Raw genomic sequence first — 18404 nt, 5'->3', positions numbered from 1 at the left:
TGTGAAGGAATCTTTCAGAAGCCACTTGAGAAGGGTGGATATGAGCAGGTGAAGGATAGGCTACTATGACAGTGATTTGGAATGGGTAAAAATTAAATGTGTCAGTGAATTATTTCTTATACAGAATTGCCGTTTCAATAATCATAATGTCTGTTTTGTAAAAGAACCTGTAATACTAAATAAAATTAAGGAGTATTAGATCAACCCTTATAAATGAGGTTGCTTCTCCAGACTGAAGAGATTTGATATTATAATTTAAATGTTACCTCTCCTTTATTAACCAATTAAACATTATTCCATAGACAGGTGTGGGGGTGTGTGTAATAGGAGGATTATTGTTGCATTAAAACCTATTTCTCCCTTCTCAAAATACATTTTGGCATTGAGCTCACACTCAGATGCAAACTGAAGCGTGATATTTTTCTCTAGTGCTAAGCATATTAAAAGGTCTTGATTCTGCAAGGATTTTTAAAAGAGTGCAGAGTTGAGCTATGTTAGGTAAGCCATGTGAATTCCATGGGTCTTCTTTGTTCTTGGATGCCTTTTCTGTGTCAAATCAGGGATATTGCTGCTTAATCCAAAAGGGATTCTAAGTAATGGATAGCTGTGTATTTCATTGCAGTTCCCAGGTAAATGCTGCAAGGTTTGTATCATGACTTTACTGCCCAGTGTGGAAATGCTGTGTTCTGGAGGTACATACCCTGGATATGCCATTAATCTTTCAGCACCCAGCAATGCTACTTTCAGATAAAGCTGTTGGCATTTTTTTTATGGAGGTTTGGTGGTCTGGGATTTTCACATCAGCACTCTGGATTGCAGCTTCTTCACTGAAGGATTCAGAGATGAGCTCATCAAAACCAAACATGGGAATTACACTCAACCTAAATGCATAAGGTGGCCCTAAAGTTCTGAGTATGTAGGGCAGTCTTGCCTGATCATGATCTGCTTTTGCTGTCTGAACAGATACATCTGCTTTTCTATGTTAAAAGCCTGTTTTTTAAAGGCAGAATGAGAACTGGGCCAACTTAGATCATCTTCACCTGGTGAAAGAAGAGAAGATGAGCTGGGGAAGAAATCTCAGCAGAACTTAGCATAAATTTGCCCTCGCGTAGGGATTGCTCATGGAAATCTTCTTCTAACTAGGCTCAGCTCCAAAAAAACCTGTAGTGAGCATTTAAAGAATGAAACCAGTAGGAGTAAAAACATAAGTACCTATTTGCTGTTAATTAATTGTTAGTGAAATAAAATAACTTGATTCCCATAATATGATTCAGGAGGGTAGAAAATCTGAGCCTCAAGAGGGTGCAGGGAAGCAGGAGAAAATTTGTGGTCACCAAACTGGCTAATGAAGCTAAGTCTTGATTTTTGTACAGGATGCAGAATAACAAGGGAGTGAGGGCCTTGAATGCTGTGGGGGAATAAGCTTGCAGGTCTCTAATACCAGCATTTGATGCCAGACAACTGCTAACAAATCAAGTTAGGAAATCTGTGTATTCTTCATCCGTTGCTGTATCCCTGTGAACACAATTCTTAATGGAGAGCAATGTTGCTATGGACATGCACAGAGGAATTGAGCCTTTGCTGAGCCATTGGTTAACTATTGAGATACCACTTTCTGAGCAGTAATAAATACAGCAATAGTAGATTTTAAGCCTTCTGGCTTAAAATGTCTGTGGAGCACATGACCAGCAAATCAAAATCAGATTTAGACAGCCTGGAGGGGCTGACAGTAAAGTCTGCGGCACAACCTCTGTGCTCTCACTTCAGAGGGTGTTAGGCAGGGCTCAGGGGCTTGTTTCAAGTGCCTACCTGGACTGCAGAATGCACCATCAGCTCAGAAAAAACTTCATCCCTTCTCTGAATGCTGAAAGTCTGGCTTCTGAGCAGCATGAAAAAAGAGGTGTTTTCAGATCCAAACAGAAATGTTGGACTAAATCATAATGTGCAAATACATGGGGGTACGGTCACTTTCTCTGCAGCCATCTCTTAAAATATGTGTTTTAAAGCAGTTTTTCATTTTGTTGATAGCAATACAGAATGTTTCACGTGCATTGGCTTTGCTCAGCATTCAACTGCTCGTGACAAAGGTGATTTTGTATCTCAAACCCCAGTGGATGCAGTGTTGTAATTCCAGTTTAGCCATAGAATACCATCTTACATATCCATTACTGGCGAGTGCTTTATTTCCCCATAGACTATTACTGTATCCCGCAGCCGTAGGAGAGAAGATCCAACATGCAGGAATTGTGCAGCAAGATTGATTTATTTAATTATTTTACAGCTCTTTTATAGACTTTTTCTTCATAGTCTAATTGGACAAAGGATCTGCCACACCTTGGGGTGATTGGCTAAAATCCTAAAACATCCATTGTCAAAATATTTTTCTACTGTACCATAAACAAAGCTTTGCAAGGTCACAGGTGTTCATAGTTTATAGAACTTCTGCTAATCTCTTCATGAGAGAGAAAAATATCCCATGGGCTTAGAAAGAAGCAAGAAAATTCTTGCTAGCAGCAATATTGTATCCACAATAGACTTACTCTGGAAAGATCTAAAGATGATACTTTCTTGTGGACTAGTGTCTTTAATTATTGGATATCCAAGATGAGCACATCTAACTAGCTGATGGATTACCTATCTCAGTTACCTCTCAGACTTGCACACTGGTATGTGATCAGCTTTCCTGTACAGTCCCAGGCATGACTGTAGAAGCAGCAACATCTCACATTTGGAGCAAGTGGATTCAGCATGGCACAGGCTTTCCAGGCTCTGTATGATACTAACATTAAATGCCACACATTAAAAGTGTGTGACATTTCCCACAATAAAATTGACTGATTCTGTATAAACAAAATCCCTGTGAGATATAGTATTCAATACTTGAATTCAGTGCTAGAGCAGATACATTATAAAGTCAGTATGATTCATGATAAAATAATTTTTCTTGAGGTTTTATCACTGAGATATAATGTTTTGGCATTATCAAAATGCAGGGGAAAGTGGAATCAGAATGCTTCTACATTTGTATCTAAAATTGTGTAGAAACTGATGGTGCTCCTGCAAATCATTTTGATAAGATTGTCTTTATTGAGAGAAATCAGTTCAGTCTATTCTTTGCAGAAAAACAAAGATTTGTTTCTCTTCCCTGGTGATATGTATATTTCTTCTCACTCACCCTCCTCCTCTAAAGCTTTAAAAGAGAAATTAGTCATCCTCTATTACTCTGAAAAATAATGTTTACAGTTGATGAGAAGCTGCACAAACAGTCAAGGCTTCAAGCAGAAATATCCATGTTTGTGGTTGGAGAGCATCCAGTGGCTTCCCTGTTGCAGTAGCATGGACAAGAATGAGAATATTGTGTATCCTTCAGTTTTCCTAAGAGTGAAATCCCAGATTTAGCTACTTTTAAAATCACTGACCTTACTTTGTAGCCTCTACAGGTTGTCATAACAAAGCTCCGTGTGCTGCAGTGCCTCAGTAATGTTTCAGCTCACTGTGACTGGTTGCTCCTGAAGTGCCTTCCCTGGTGGGCTTCAAACCTTGCCTAGAGGAGAGAAAGGAAGCAGAGTGGAGGGACTACGTCCTCATACAGTCAGACTTTGCCTTTGCCTGCTGAAATGTTTCAGCCCTCCTCAGCCATCTCCTCTCCAACATGTCAGGGAGTTTTCATTTCCCTTCTGTTCTCCAAATAACAGTGAGAACATGCTTACCCAGGTATCATTCCTGTTGGAATCCCCATCGAGCCATCTGTAACTACAACACGTCAGTAGAAAATGTTGTCTGTGTCCTGTGAGTGGACAGACAAAGGGAAGGTTTCCTGAGGAAATCCATCATGCCCAAAGTACAAGATGACAGACCCGTAGGAGGTTAAACTGATATTTGGTAAGTGAAGGAGGACAATTTCTTCTTTTCTGGCCACCACTGAAGGGAAGGCACAGCCAGGAGGACTTGGCTGCAGGACTCAAACAGTTCACATTGCAAGGACATTGACTTCATCATTCTTTCATTCCTTGTATACCCTGTGAGACAATAACTGATCCACTGGTTTTCCTGCTCAATTGCCTGTGTACAAGCAGAGCAGGACCTGCCTTTCAACATTGCATCTGCAAAATAGGACTTATGTGCCAAACTAAGGATGTGCTCCACAGGTTTTATTCCCACAGGCAACAAAATCACTGAGGTTTAGCAACACAGACAAGTCTGATGGGTGTCTTGAATGCAATTTTTGTTTTCTGTGCTAGGTGTCTAATAAAAAAAAGCATAGAGGAGTAGATACACTAGTCCACATGGTGTGTGTTTTGGAAGAAATAAAGGAGAAAGTGTTCAGTGCTCTCAGAAACAGAAACAGTGCTCTCACAAATGCAAAATTATTGGAAGGGGATTTCTTAATACTGACCTGAGAGCATGTTGTTTGTAATGGGGCTTTTCAGTAAGACTATGTGATTTAACATTAATATCCAAGTTCTAATAGAAAAGTATTAGGAAATAAATGAAAAGGGCTTAGTCACTTGTAGTAGCTAACTTTAAAGCAACTTGCTGCCTTCTCATTTTTAAGGACAAGGAAGGAATTTTCCCTCAGAGGAAACCCAGCCAATTACAGGTTTTCTTCTGCTGGAACAGGGTGTCTGAAGCTGACAGAGACCACATAGTTCATGACCTTAGGTGTGATATGCTGCAGTAACTTAGTGTTCTTTTGGTTTCTGCATTTCTTCTGTGTTCTGTATTGTGTTTTCATATATTCACTTCTAACATTTAATGACTAACATCAGTGAAAAGTTTAAAAAAAAAACCCAAACCCAAGGAACACTGTAGGCCTATGTGATTCAACTTAAACGTTGGGAGATTTTCTCTTGTGTCTGGGTAGTCCCTGTTGTAACGACTGACTGGTGATTTGCTTTTCAGTTGCATCTATCACAATGCAGAGGTCATTGGCACCTGTGCATGTGTGTATGAAGGCAACCAGAAAGGAAATAGCTCCTCCTGACCCTAACCATGTATGAATCAGCTGGCTGTCACTTATTATTCTTCTTTCATAACATGCACATCCTGACATTTTTATGTCACATTTCCCTTTTAAGATGATGTCCAAATTAAATTTAAACTTGGAGCTAAGCTTTGGTGAGAGAGACCCAACTGTGAAATGTTCTGCCCAACTGCCATATCCAAACATCTTTTCTTCTTCATCCCAGGATCAAGAAGTACAAAAATTCTCTAAACATGGCTAAACTCACAGTGAGGAGTACAGGTCTTGCTTTTAAGTGCCTCTGGTGAGAACTAGATTGTAAACAGGTGATTTGAGGAGACATTCCTGCTTGTCTATTTTTCAAGCTGTAATTAATATGAGCCTTTTAAAGCTACCTTTCAGTGACTTTGCTCAGAAGATTTTTCTTTTGAATAGCAAGGGTATAGCCTTTCTTCATTGTAAAACATGGCCCTCTGAGACATCCAGTATGTTTTAGTCAAGCTCAAATTGTCTTGTTTCTAGTGAGTCTTATGTAGAGATTGGATCTCAGGAGGAAAAAAGTGCATAAAGAATAAAAATTCTTGATGAGTGATGGGTTAGTTCCACACAGATACTTTTTCTGCTTGAAGGGAATGGGGCCTTAAACAGTACCTCTGTCTGGATTCACCACCTCTTCCTCTGTTGGAGGAGGTAATGTAAGAACACTGGATTTGTAACATTGTGCTGGTTTAGCACTTAATTTCTGAGATCATACTTCCATGGTGTTATTTTCTTTTCCTAGGGGGATCTTGAAAATCCGTCAGATGCTAAAGGAAAGGTAACATGCAATTACGATTTCTCCTTTTCAGGCATAGGAGTTGGTATTAGAATAACAGTTGTAACAGCAACAAGAAAGCAAAATACAGGACAGGAGTGTTTGGAGCAGAACCAAGGCCAGGTACCACACACAACCCACAGAATCACTGCACCTCTTGGCCTTTGGTTCAGGGGGCAACTACAGCACTGTCAGCCTGTTCCTCTTTGGGTATTGCTCTCTTACTTGACAAATTAATAAGAACTAAAAATCAAAAAAATTTCAAGGGTCTCTGATTTATAACCTCTGGCTGTCATTTGCACCATAGGCAGGAAATTGATCTTTTCCAGACAATGACTCCAAACATGTAGGAGTTAGTGGGAGTCACTGAGAAATAAGTTAACACTTGAGTGAGATCTTGGAAGAGTAAGTAATATATGGTGGCCGGTGAACATACATTACAAGGGAGAGAGAGTTTTCAGTAAGACAAGTCCCTAGTACCACAAGAACCACTTCATGTTAGGGTGGCCGGAAGGGCTTCTCCCAGGATGCTTGTTCTGTTAGGTTAATCTGTCCCAGTTTGGATTCCCCGGTTGGCTGTTGGCCTCTACCCCTCGTCACTCCCCCAGAGCTTCCCCATTGGTCCCCATTCCCTAGTCCTGGCTTTTCCCCACTCCCAGATAAAACTGTGAGATTTAGGATCATGTTTGTAATTGCCTCTGCAACCTTTGACAGTGTAGAAGCAATAAATGCTCCTGCTGGAGCGCACACAAATGCCCTTCTCAACTCTTTGCTACTGACTATAATACTGAGCCCACCCGTGTGTCTGGGGGGGCACGCGGGACCACACAGAGCTGGGCAGGGACAGTATTAGTAATAACCTGTTTGTTTTTAAGATGTTACATTTGTGTGATATGAAAAAACCAACGATGATAAACAACTCATTTTTCTTTAAGTAGATCATCAAACCATGACCTTGGTAACCATTGTGTGAACTGTAAAATTTGCACAGGAATAAATTTATAAAACTCTCATGAAGTGAGAGGAAAACAATCAAATGCTCAATTACGTCTAAAAGCTGATAAAACAGCACATTTATAGAGCAGCCAGTAGTGGATCTGGTTGTGCATTAATGCTTCAGATGGACAAAGATGTTTGGTGGTGTAGTTACTGTTTGTTGGAGGTTAGGATTTTTCTCTCTTTTTCCTTCTTTCTGTCAGGGAATTTTGTCCCATTTTTTGCCTAGGAGATGATAACGACCTGTTGTAACAGCTAGATTTTGCTTAGCAGGCTGTAGCTCCCTGAGAGCTCAGCGAGGGTTACCTAGGGCAATGCGACCCATCGCATCCCGCAGTCCATTTCCGATGGCCCCGCCATCTTGCTCTGGTCAGCTATCAGCGTTACAACCAGGGATGACAGAGGAGGTGAGAAGGGTCTCCCACGAGGGTAAGAGATGACTTTAATCACATCTTGAACTGGCAGCCCTCAGAGGCAGAGAGACCTCATGGTCTGGGCGCGTGGGGGGTTTTGTCAGGGGCCCAGGGGCGGTCCCTGGGCCGGGATGGGGTACAGGAACTACTAGGGAGAGCCTGAGGGAGTGGCCAAGGCTAAGGGCAGGGGGGAGCAGGAAGGGGAACACGGCATCACGAAAGCAGTGGGTTAACAGGCTACCACAACGACTGGTATGCAAGAGAGACAAAAGAAGTGGCCAAGGTGGGGGGAAGGGTGCAGCTGGTTACTGTCTTAGCTGGGGGCTTTTCTCTTGGGAAGGGCGGAGATACCAAGAGATTTTGGCCGGGGGATGAGGGGCTGGGCTCAGCTCCTCTTGCTCTCTCGCTCTTGGATCAGAGGGGAATGGTCAAGTTGCTGCTACCGCACAGAGAATTGTCTGCCACTGCGAAGTCCAGCCCCTGTACTGCTTCTTCCTTACTGTGGGTGACCCTTTGCTCATAAGAGTGGCCATTGAACTGGGACCTTATTAACACCTGATTGCACTGGAAGGACCCTCACCATCTACTCTAGTGACTCAGGGGAAAAACCTGGGACCCCGAACCCCTCCCCTTTCCTGGAGGTTGCATCTTCCCACCTGTGTGCAGCAGCTGCTTGCAGAAACCCGTCTGCCACTGTCCAGCCCTGGTGTTTTCTGCCGCTGCCTTGGGCTTTTTTGCTACACTTTAACTCAGCATCCCTTGCCCACCAGAGCACCCCGCGGCTGCTGTTACGGCTGTGAAGTTTCTGCTACATTTTGTTTGCCACCCTGGGGTGTGCCCCCCTCTGCCGTCCCAGCCGCCGCTCCGAGGTTCCTGCTGCAGCCCATTTCACCATCCGGAGAGGCCCCGGGCCCGCCTGCCCCTGGGGGTTTGTAAAGGAAGCTGGCGCTGGGTTCTGGCTCTGTTTGTTGTTGCTGCCGGTGCTGTTGTTTGTTTGCCTTGTTATACATATATATATATGTGTGTGTGTGTATATATATATATATATGCAAAGAACTGTTATTCCTCTTCTCATATCTTTGCCTGAAAGCCCCGTAATTTCAGAGCTATAATAATTTGGAGGAAATGGGGTCATATTTTTCCATTCCAAGGGAGGTTCCTGCCTTCCTTGGCAGACATCTCTCTTTAAAACCAAGACATTGCTGTTGTTGCTCTAACTCAGAATGAGCAAAGATGAATGTACAGGTTGATCTATCTAATCCTGCAGTCAGTGAGCCAATAAAAATGTCATTAAAACAGCCAGAGTGTTCAGGGACATGGAGAGAGAGATCTAAGCCTGAGGTGTGCTGTTCCCTGAGTACTGCTTTGATAAATACACTTCCCAGCATTTGGATCTACCGCCGAAGTCTTAGAATGTAATAAAAAACCCAGTACAATGAAAAATGAATCTGTAAGGGGAAAAAAACCTAGTGTGAATCCTCTTGTATAAATATGCAATTCAAAATTAGGTGGGGTTTTTCAATCTAGTAGATATAAAATATTCAACCACATTTCTGCCTCCTTCCTCTTTATAAGAAAATCAATAAATGGGGGTGGCTGGGGGAGATTCTGAGCATATTAGAGACAAAATTGTTTTACTTGACTCTTTTAGCAAACCACCCTCAATTAGCAGAAACACGAATGCAAAAAAAAAAGGGTTTTTTTTCAAAGTTGTGAATATTTACTCAAATTTGAATTCAGCCTTAGGGCTGATTAATTGTCTTGAATCCAAAACAAGATGAAAAATAATTTAGGGACTGAGACTCCAATTTCAAATGTCCATATCCATTTCTTTATATCCTCCCTTTTTCCCTCTTGTCCTTGCTTCGAAGTCCAGCCAAACACAGTTTTGCTTGCTTTTGTTTTGAGACCTGTTAAACTCCCTTGGTTCTCCCTCTAGTTTTCTACTGCATTCGAAGCTGGCTTCAGTTTGTGGTTCAGAGCCAGCTCCAGGTGGCCTGGGGATTACAGATGCCTTGCCACCAGAACAAAGGAAATTGCTTTGTGAACTCTGGCAAAGCTAAGCCCTTCTTCCAATTGAGAGAGTAGGCCCAGTGTGTAACTATTCCCTTGAAATAGAGAATTACAGATCTTAGTTTCAGTAGGAAAATATAAGACAATTTTTCTTCTTTGCACTGTGGAGTGGTTCTTTCTTTTCTTCCCTCTTCCTGTTCCCCATATGACCACTGCTACTTCTTACAGAATTGGAATCCATTAGAAATCAACTCCTGTGGAAAATGAATGGTTTGGAAATGTTTTAGAAAAGACAAATTATCGAAAGATCCACTTTGAGACCCATGGGTTTATTTCCTTTACATGTATGTGGAAAATGTCGCCTGACATGTTCATGTGGGTTCCAGCATTCTCTACTTAGTTACAACTTTTCTTACCTGGCCTCACAATATTAAGATCACCACTGGAAGCTGTCTAGTATCTTCCTCATCCACCTGGAAGTTGCTTGTTTTTCATTCCTTTTGGCCACTGTTTCTGACAGCAAAGCCCAGGTTACCTGTAGCTTTGTTGATGTTATTTATCGTTCTTCTTGTGTCTGGCTTTCCTCATTAAAAATGGCCGTGTAACCTTTCCTGCCAGCCAGAGACTGCTGGGAGCACTGACCTCCCCCACCAAGCTCCATGACCATGTACTGAAAACAAAAGTGGATCCTCCTTTTTATAATTCATAGGCCATCTGTTTACCTTCTGAAAGAAGAAAAGCAAAAATGTGGGGCTTGTGCTAGTTTATCTATATACCTCTACCAAAAAAAAAAAAAAAAAAAAAAAAAAGATGAAAAATACCCTTACCATAAACAACTTAAATGCAGCTCATGAAGGAGAGCACTTGTGGACACAGGGGTCCTGAAAACAATTGGAAAAAAAGAACTGGATACCTTCCCAGCACAGAAGCTTTATGGGCTTCCTGAGAGAACTCTGTAGGTGAGCTCCCATCAGTGCCCTGTGTGGCCAGGACCACCCTGTTCCTGTCTGTTTGCCAGGTGGTAAAAACAATGCTGTACCAATCCTCTTTGTGATCCCCCTCCTGAGTTTTCCCTCAAGCTGTCACCTTTAGAGGGCCCCTTTATGCCTCCAGACCCCACAAGGCAAGGAAGACAGCAAGAAAAAATCAGCACAGATGCATCAGCTGCTCAGAGAACTGAGAGATTAAATCTAACCCCCCAGCCCTGGGGAACAGCTTGCCCAGCACAGGGAGGAATGGCTCATGACGTCAGCAGACTTCAGCTCCCAGACTTCTTCCTCAAAACTGAGAAAAACAGTGAGGCTGATCAAACTACTGATTCCTTTTGCACGGGATTGAATTATCACTGTTTTTCAGAGCTGACTAGATTAAGGGAAGACTCTTCAGTCACTGACATTCCTGCAGAAATTGCCCTTTTCTGGATTACCAGCAGTAGCAGTAACACAAGCGGCTGGTGAAGAAGCATACATGAAGCTTTCAAGTCTATTGCTTTTGGCTTAGTGAGGGCTCTCTTCATCATGAGCCTGAATAGATTTATTGTCTCGGTCATGGAGTGTGAACAAAAGTGATAGTACTCACCAGGCACTTAGTTTCCTCAATTCTACTCAATTCTAATTGTAACTAATGAAAAGAATACTACATTTTTAGGTTGTGGTTCCAGGAAGCGTTTTAAATAGAAGTAGCCTCCAGCGCTGTTCAAAATACAATCTAAATAATGCAAGATTGTTAGGAGAAAATACAGCACTATTAAATAACACCAAGTAATGGACAACTATTCAAAGTAATTATTTTTTGTTAGCCTGGATCATTATTATTGAGTGCATGTGACCTTACTTGCACTCAGTAATACTTGTAGTCATGCAGGAAAGCTAAATAATCATTACTGATTCATTACTATTGATTATACTGAGTGGTTGTATCCATATTTTTGATTTTCAGTGCTGTATTAGGAAGCATTGAAACTCTCAAATATGTTTTGTTTTCTTCCTACAAGAAGGGTAACCCTTTTCAAAAGCTAATTTAGGAGAAAGTTGACTTATTTTCCCTAAATTATATAAGCCCGCCCCAAATGATGGATTGTTTTTAGTCCAGAGAAATTTTCTTTCAGGTTAAATAATATGTTTCGTGCAGTTTGTGAGAATGAAACTGTATTATAGACTCTCAACCAAAATACATCATGTCACTGTGTAAAGTGAGCCTTTTCAATCAGAGGTGAGGGAATGGACAAAATATCCACCAATTTTATTACACACATGTACAGGTGGCATTTTGAGGAGAAGTGAGTAGGAAAGACGAAGTCTGTGGTTTTGCTGAATGCATAACACTAATGATGCGAAAATTGGATGTTTCTGAAGACTGCCTCCTGATTTGCCTTGCAAATGGCTCTGTCTGCCAATACCTGCTCATGCCACACCTTTGACAAGAACCCATTTGCAGTGTTTTGCCAGCACTTATTCAGCATGAAGCTTTGGGCTCTGGTGAAGTGTCCCTGTAGACCTTTTTATTTTCTTCCCAACTACAGGCTCACTTGACAGAAGGAAATGTAAGAGAAGATTTGTCATGGAGCATGTTGGACTTTATTTTAGTAAAAAGCACTGTCCTGGGTCTAGTTGGTGGGAGTGAGCAGCCAGCATCTTCAGTGTCAGGGTGTGACTGATGGATCACTTTCCAGGTGCACAGGGCACCCTCTGGTCTTAGCTAAATTAGTTTGCAGCAGAGCTGTGATAGAGGAGTGGCAGTGGCAAAGCCAAGATACCTCCCACAAGAGGTCTCCATAGCTCCCTTCAATGGGAGCAACCACCTAGCATGACTGGTTTGCTCCTGGCTTTTTTGGTTGTGGCACAATCAATTAAAATGACAGAATGACGCACAATGGGAGGAAGAGCCCTGTTGTACTGTGGGTTTTTCTCCATGGCACAGGGTGAGGGGCAGAGCTGGCAGCCTGGGCTGCAGCTGCCTGCCCAGAGTGCAAATGCCCCACAGTATGTTAGGGTATGTATTTGATAGCCCTGTTAAAGCTTCAAGGCTGAAGAAGTCTAATTTAATCCTGTTTTCATGATCATGTGGAATGGGAACAGAGCTGGTTGTGTTTATTCTGCCCTAATATTAAGAATAGCTGTCAGGATTATTTGGGTTCTTTGGTACTCCAGGCCCCAGCAGTCACTGCACTGTGGCCAGAGACGGATCCTGGAGAGCTGGTTTTTGTGACAGGAGTTGTGGCCATGGACAGTCCATGCTGGAGCAGGGGAAAACGTGAGGAGAAAGAGGTGGCAGGGAGATGTTATGGACAGACCACCACCCCCCAGCCCCACCCCTGCACCACTTGGGGAGAGAGAGGTAGAGGAGGAAAAAGAAGATGTGAGTGGAAGGTGTTTTAGCTTTTTCATCTTTCTCACCATCAAACCTATTATAATTTGCAATTAATTAAAATATTTCTTTTCCAAGTGAAGTCTGTTTTGCCTGTAACAGTAATGGGTGAGTGGTCTCCTTGTCTTTTTCTTGACCCATGAGCTTTTTCATTTTATTTTCTCCTCCCCATCCCATTGAGGGGAGTGAAGGGAGAAGTTGGTGGGAGGCTGGCAGCTGGTCCAGGTCGACCCACAGTATCATGTGCTGTAGAATTTTGTACAGTGGTTCCTTCTAGGGAGAAGTCCTTCCTGCATGATGTGCTTTAACATCCAGCTCATAACCCTTCTTCTCAAACATATAGTACTGCACACTGGAGTGAAATCTCCTGAAGGTGGGAGAGAGCAAGGATGAGGAGAAGTGTAGGGGGCATACAGAGGAAATGGGACAATATATCCTGACCAACATTTGAGGTGCCAACAGATTCCTGTGTTCATAGACTTGCAAGCTTGAAAGATCTGCTGTGCTGGGTTAGATCACTTGTCAACAATATTTCTACAAAGTTCTTCATAGTCTTCAGAGTCAATCAGAAGTTAGCCTTTATGTTTCCTAGTAATTCCTCTGTGCTGGAAATGCACAACATGGCTGTCACTATTTGAATGTGTCACTCAAGTGTATGTGAAAATGGGAGCTTAACAAAGAAACTTACTGTGCCAAAACAAACATGATGAAAAGAAGGCAGGATAAATGAAACCATCTTTCTATCCCTGCAGAAACTCAACGTATTGCATGAAGGTGTCCATGTCCTTGACGGTAGCTGAGAATGAATCTGGGCTTTGCTACAACAGCAAGATCAGATATCTGGAAAAATCAGAAGTCACTAAGAGAAAGACGATCTCCTGTCCTGATATTGAGGATTACAAAACAGCGAGTCAAGAGCCAGATGTGGTGTGGTACAAGGTAACTATTGCAGTCTTACTGCTATTGTGCTGAAACTGTACAAAACTTTCACTTTTCAGTCTGAGGCTTAGAGCTGGCTTTCTCTGAGGCATCAGTGGTTTGTGACTGGCCTGGAGAGTGTTCTCCCAGTGGTAAAATTACCCAGCATAGTCGTCGTCCAGCAGAAATCAGTATCAATGAGGATGTTCTGTGAGAGAGCTCACAGGGCTTCTCTATCAGCAGTACCACATTCCCAAACCATAGTGCCTCTGTACCAGTTTGTACCTGGGTGTGGTGTTTCCTTGCCTGATACTGGAGTAGAAACAAAGGGAGGCACCTGCAAGGGAGCCAAAGGCGTATCAGCACTGCCAGCTTCAGTTGTGCTGCCCAATTAATTTTATGGAGTCTGTCGGGTAATTTCGCCAAGACTTGTAAATTTTTACCAAAGTCTGCTGGAGTGTGCAGAAAAGTCTGCTGAGGTTCATTGAGTAACTGTAGTGAAGTCAGTTAATTTTAACTGAAGTCAGTTAGATACTTTTACTACTTGCTGGGTAACTCATCTGACTGTGCCTGTCAAGTATCACACACCACTTTCATCAGCAGATGTATTGGTGATGTGTTTCTGTAGCTCTCCAAGAAAGCAGGAGAATGAGTAAAATATGGATTGGCTGGCAGACATCAGGTAATGAGACCACAGCAAGGTCTGGCAAATTTTGCCTGTTGTCTGGACTTGGATCAAAGTCTGATATTTGAAAAGCCCTCAGGTATCAGTTGATGCAAGAAACAGTAGAGAAGAATAAAGAGCTGAGAGTCAGAAGGAACCAGAAATAGTTGGGCAAGAGGAACAGTTCAGTGAGGGCTGCAGAAAACAGAGTTTGGATTGTAGGAGTTTAGGATAATCTTGGTTCAGGTAATAAAGACAGAAACACACAAACTAGTTAAATCCTAAATTTGGAGTGCTTGATTTGCCAACCTTAATAACATTCTTTAAAGACAATTATTTTGTATGAAATAAGTACTATGGGCAGACCAGCAGATTTTTTTTCCTCCTTAGCAGCAGAAAAGAGCAATTATAAAAGTTGTCATTTATTTCTGGTTTTTTTACAGAAATCTCACGTTATATCTTATAGTAACAAAATGTGTGCCATAAGCCGCTGTTAGTGTGAACAAAGTTTTTCTTTCAGCAGTTGAAACTCTTTCTCTCAGCATATGGGTTGATGTCTTCAATGCTGTTCATATGTCAAATATATGTGTTTAGTTAATCACAGAACATGTTGGAAGGGGCTCACAGGGATAGTTGATTCCAGTTCCTGGCTCTGCACAGAAAGTCTGAAATCTCAGAGCAAAGAGGATACTGGAGAGAAGCTGCTTCTTGCCCTCTCTGCCTTGGTATTACTGAACACCAGATCACTGAAGATCTCCATTATTTGCAAAAACACACTGAAAAATAGTCTGGCAGAAATGATCTTCAGCTATCATGGAGTAGAAATGAGTCTAAAGAAGATGCATGTGCAGCCCCACACCAGCAATATTTTGTACTGACCAAGACAGGGAGCAGAAGGGTCAGTTCCATAATCCTACCTGTGTTGTCTGGGTGTCACACACAGGTTGTGTGACACCAGGCTGGAGTGTGAGAGCTGACTGACAAATCATTACTGAGGTGAAACTGAGCAGAATTGATGTCATTGGATGAGAACAGTGGGACAGTCGAAGTCGACAACCTTTAGTCTGGCTTGATAGTGAAAAGAGTCATGAGTGAGATAACCTACTACATACACCTTCTTATCTATAATTAACAATAACAAGTTATCAGTTTGGCTCTTAAAGAAACATCTTTGTTACCTAGACCTGCATCAGGAAGCTCAGCAGTGTGCAGTTGCAATATTAATATTGTGCAGAAGGTATGTATGTCAGGTTATCCCTTGAATCTTATTCCTGAACAGGGTTTTGGATATTCTAGAGACTGTTATGTTACTGTTAATAAAAGTCTGCATATTCAAAGGACCAGAAGTCCAGTTTCTAGAAAATATATAATTATATGGATTTCAAATTAATTTGATGAACACTTGGGTAACCCCTACAAACTGCAGTGTGGAACTTAAGATCATGCTGGGAGAGGCAATGTGAGCAAGAAAAAGCAGGTCCCTTCTCCTGAAGAATAGTGTAAAGTGTTATTCTGCCTTAGGATCTGACCCTCACTTTCCAAAGAAGGCATCCATTTCTGGTCATAGCCCTGGATCCTCAAGGTTTTCCTGTCTACCTTGGATTTTAAGCTTGATGTGTACATGAAGCCACCTGCTTGAGTAAATCTGCTCCAGAGGCACTGCGGAGTGTATTCCATTCCATTATGCTGGAATATTTACAGATTTTTGCCCAGACAGGGAGCATAAGTTGTTGAAAATAGAGCAGTAGACAGATAAATAAATATGAGGAAGTCCTTGAGATTTCCTTCTTTATCCTTTCTGCTGTGAAGAGAAATCGTTGTGTTCACGAGAACCTGACAGTTCACTGGTAGTCTGGGAGTTTGGACTTGTGACCTATAAAATACCATTAGACAGGACAATGATGATGCCAGTCCACTGTGTGGAGAACCTGCTCTGCCTTCCGAAAGGCTTCTCTATGTTGAGGGATTAATGAATCTGAGCCAGTAATTGCATCAATTTACTGGGAGTTAACTGTAATTTAAACATGCTCTTAATTGTGCCTGAATAGAATTCCACATGCACACCCGGTACGTAATACAACATTTGCTGTAAGGATTTGTTTTAACAGTAGTATGAACTTCACTTCTGGCTAGAATTACACTGCATGAAATATTAATTCTTAAAGATTTCCCCTGTTAATGCCATTGATATACTCTCAGCTCAGTTATGCCTGTTAGAACTGTTTTGACAAGAAATGTGAGGTTTTTTTGAAGTAAATGTGTGTGTCAAGGCATGATTGAATGAATGGGATTTAAGAGTAAGAGGAGTTTCATGAAAAATCAGCTGGCAGAGGGAAAAGGTATATTACATCTTGGGTGTGGAGTCTTAATCCATTTCCATCATGTCTTTTCTACTGCTGCGTTCAAAGGAGGGCTAAGAGAACAATCAAAATGTCAGGTGAAGGACAGGTAGTTATCTACTCAGAAAAATGGACTTTTGAGGTACTGCCACTTAGTTTTCAAGGAACTGAAAAAGAAGCATAATAGTGCACACCTTAATTTACTGGGGAAAAAAAACCCCAAAACACTTCAGATATCTAAGGAAAGTAAATAGTCTAGAAAAAGAAACTTGCAGATTCTTCTAGCAGGTAAACATATTGCAAAAGCAGAAAAGAACAATTAATTGGTTAAAGCCTTTGGGGAGAACTTAGAGCACCTTCCAGTACCTGAAGGGGGCTTAGAAGATGACTGGAGAGGGACTTTTCATAAGGGCATGTAGTGAAAGGACGGATGGGAATGGACTTGGACTGAAGGAGGGTAGGTTTAGATTAGATACTAAGTTTTTTCTCGTGAGAGTGGTGAGGCACAGGCACAGGTTGCCCAGAGAAGCTGTGGACTCCGCATCCCTGGAAGGGTTCAACACCAAGTTGAATGGGGCTTGGAGCAACCTCGTTTACTGGAAGGCATCCCTGCTCATGCAGTGGGGGTGGAATGAGATGATCTGTAAGGTCCCTTCCAACTCAAACTATTCTGTGATTCCATGAAATGAGTCATACAACTGAGCACTTAACCTTTTAGGGAAATTAGCAGACCTCTGACAGTAAAATCTAGATTGTTTTCACAATATGAAAACTAGTAAGAATTTTGTTTCTCGGCCATTTTCCAGCTTCTCCCCTTTTTCACTTTTAGTTTTGTGTATTAAATATATAAACAAGCATTTTCAACATACTTTTGTAAAGCCTGCATAGTTGGCAGAATAAAAAATAATTAGCTGAAATTTGGGAAAGAAAGGCTTATAAATAATCTTTAATATGAAGTGTTTCAAGAAGATAAAAAAAGAAATAATTAGGGAATTAGGGGTACAATTCCACTAGAACAATTCCTCTAAGTAAAACCACAGTAGCACAAACATTGTTTTTGCTAAATCATTAATCTTTGTAGTAGTAAAGGTGTCATCCTTCTTATTACAAACTTATATATAAAAATATAACACGTATAAATATCTTCCATCTCTTTGCTCCCATACTTTTAAAAATAGAGAATATAAAACTGGCAACACATGATAGGATATTTCAGTGCTGCAATAAAGAGTGCATATCTGAAATGTGCTTACTTTCTGTGTTCTGGGAATTGTATTCCTTCTAAATTAGGATTGAATAGGACTGAATTGTATTCTTTGCCCAGTGTTCAGATTTAGTTACTCCAAGTAGGTGGTTGATGTACTTTTCAATAGAACTAAAGTATTGAGCTCAAATTAGAAAGGATTTAATGGCATTTCCTGGCTCAGATTTGTGTCCTGACTGAGTCTCAGCACAGTAGACGGGATCTGGATTCTGATCATTCTCTACTACCAGTGTTAACTAAAGTTCACATGCAAGACAAGATTATGCTTCCCTTACAGCTATACTTTGGAAACCAAGAGATAAGCTGATCACTCTGTTACCTGCAGTAGTGTTGCACAACTTCCAAATCTGAAATCTGACCATATTGTAACTGAATTTGGTCTCCTAGGGACTGGGATAATTCTTCAGTGCTCCCTTTTCAAGTGCAAGGCCAGAAACTCTCAGTCCTGTCTTTCTATTTCTCTGTTGTTGAATCAACATGGAGTTGGAATGTGTATGAAGTCCCATGAAAAATTTATGTTTGTGTCATGCTGATCTCCTACTGTGGTACAATATATTTGCATGTTGACATATTTTCTTGTTTGGTTGTTTTCTTAAGAGAAAGCTTTGTTCTATTTTGTTTTCTGTGTTTCTGACACTGCTGTTGCAGACAAGC

The 18404-nt window shown here is 41.5% G+C and overlaps 1 protein-coding gene across 8 annotated transcripts in view; it reads left to right on the top strand.

The window, feature by feature from the left end:
* The window catches only part of IL1RAPL2 (interleukin 1 receptor accessory protein like 2), a 393260-nt gene that overhangs the window by 201312 nt on the left and 173544 nt on the right, over positions 1–18404 (top strand). For all 8 annotated transcript variants that reach the window (XM_048318818.1, XM_048318816.1, XM_048318811.1 and 5 more), the window contains one exon: positions 13318–13504. In XM_048318818.1, coding sequence (XP_048174775.1) covers positions 13318–13504 — 187 coding nt within the window. The remainder of the gene's footprint in view (positions 1–13317; positions 13505–18404) is intronic.

The sequence above is a fragment of the Corvus hawaiiensis genome, chromosome 14 (genome assembly GCF_020740725.1).
Source record: "Corvus hawaiiensis isolate bCorHaw1 chromosome 14, bCorHaw1.pri.cur, whole genome shotgun sequence".
Classification (NCBI taxonomy): Eukaryota; Metazoa; Chordata; class Aves; order Passeriformes; family Corvidae; genus Corvus; species Corvus hawaiiensis.
Note: the sequence above shows the minus strand (reverse complement) of the source record. Positions and strands in the feature narration are given on the sequence as shown.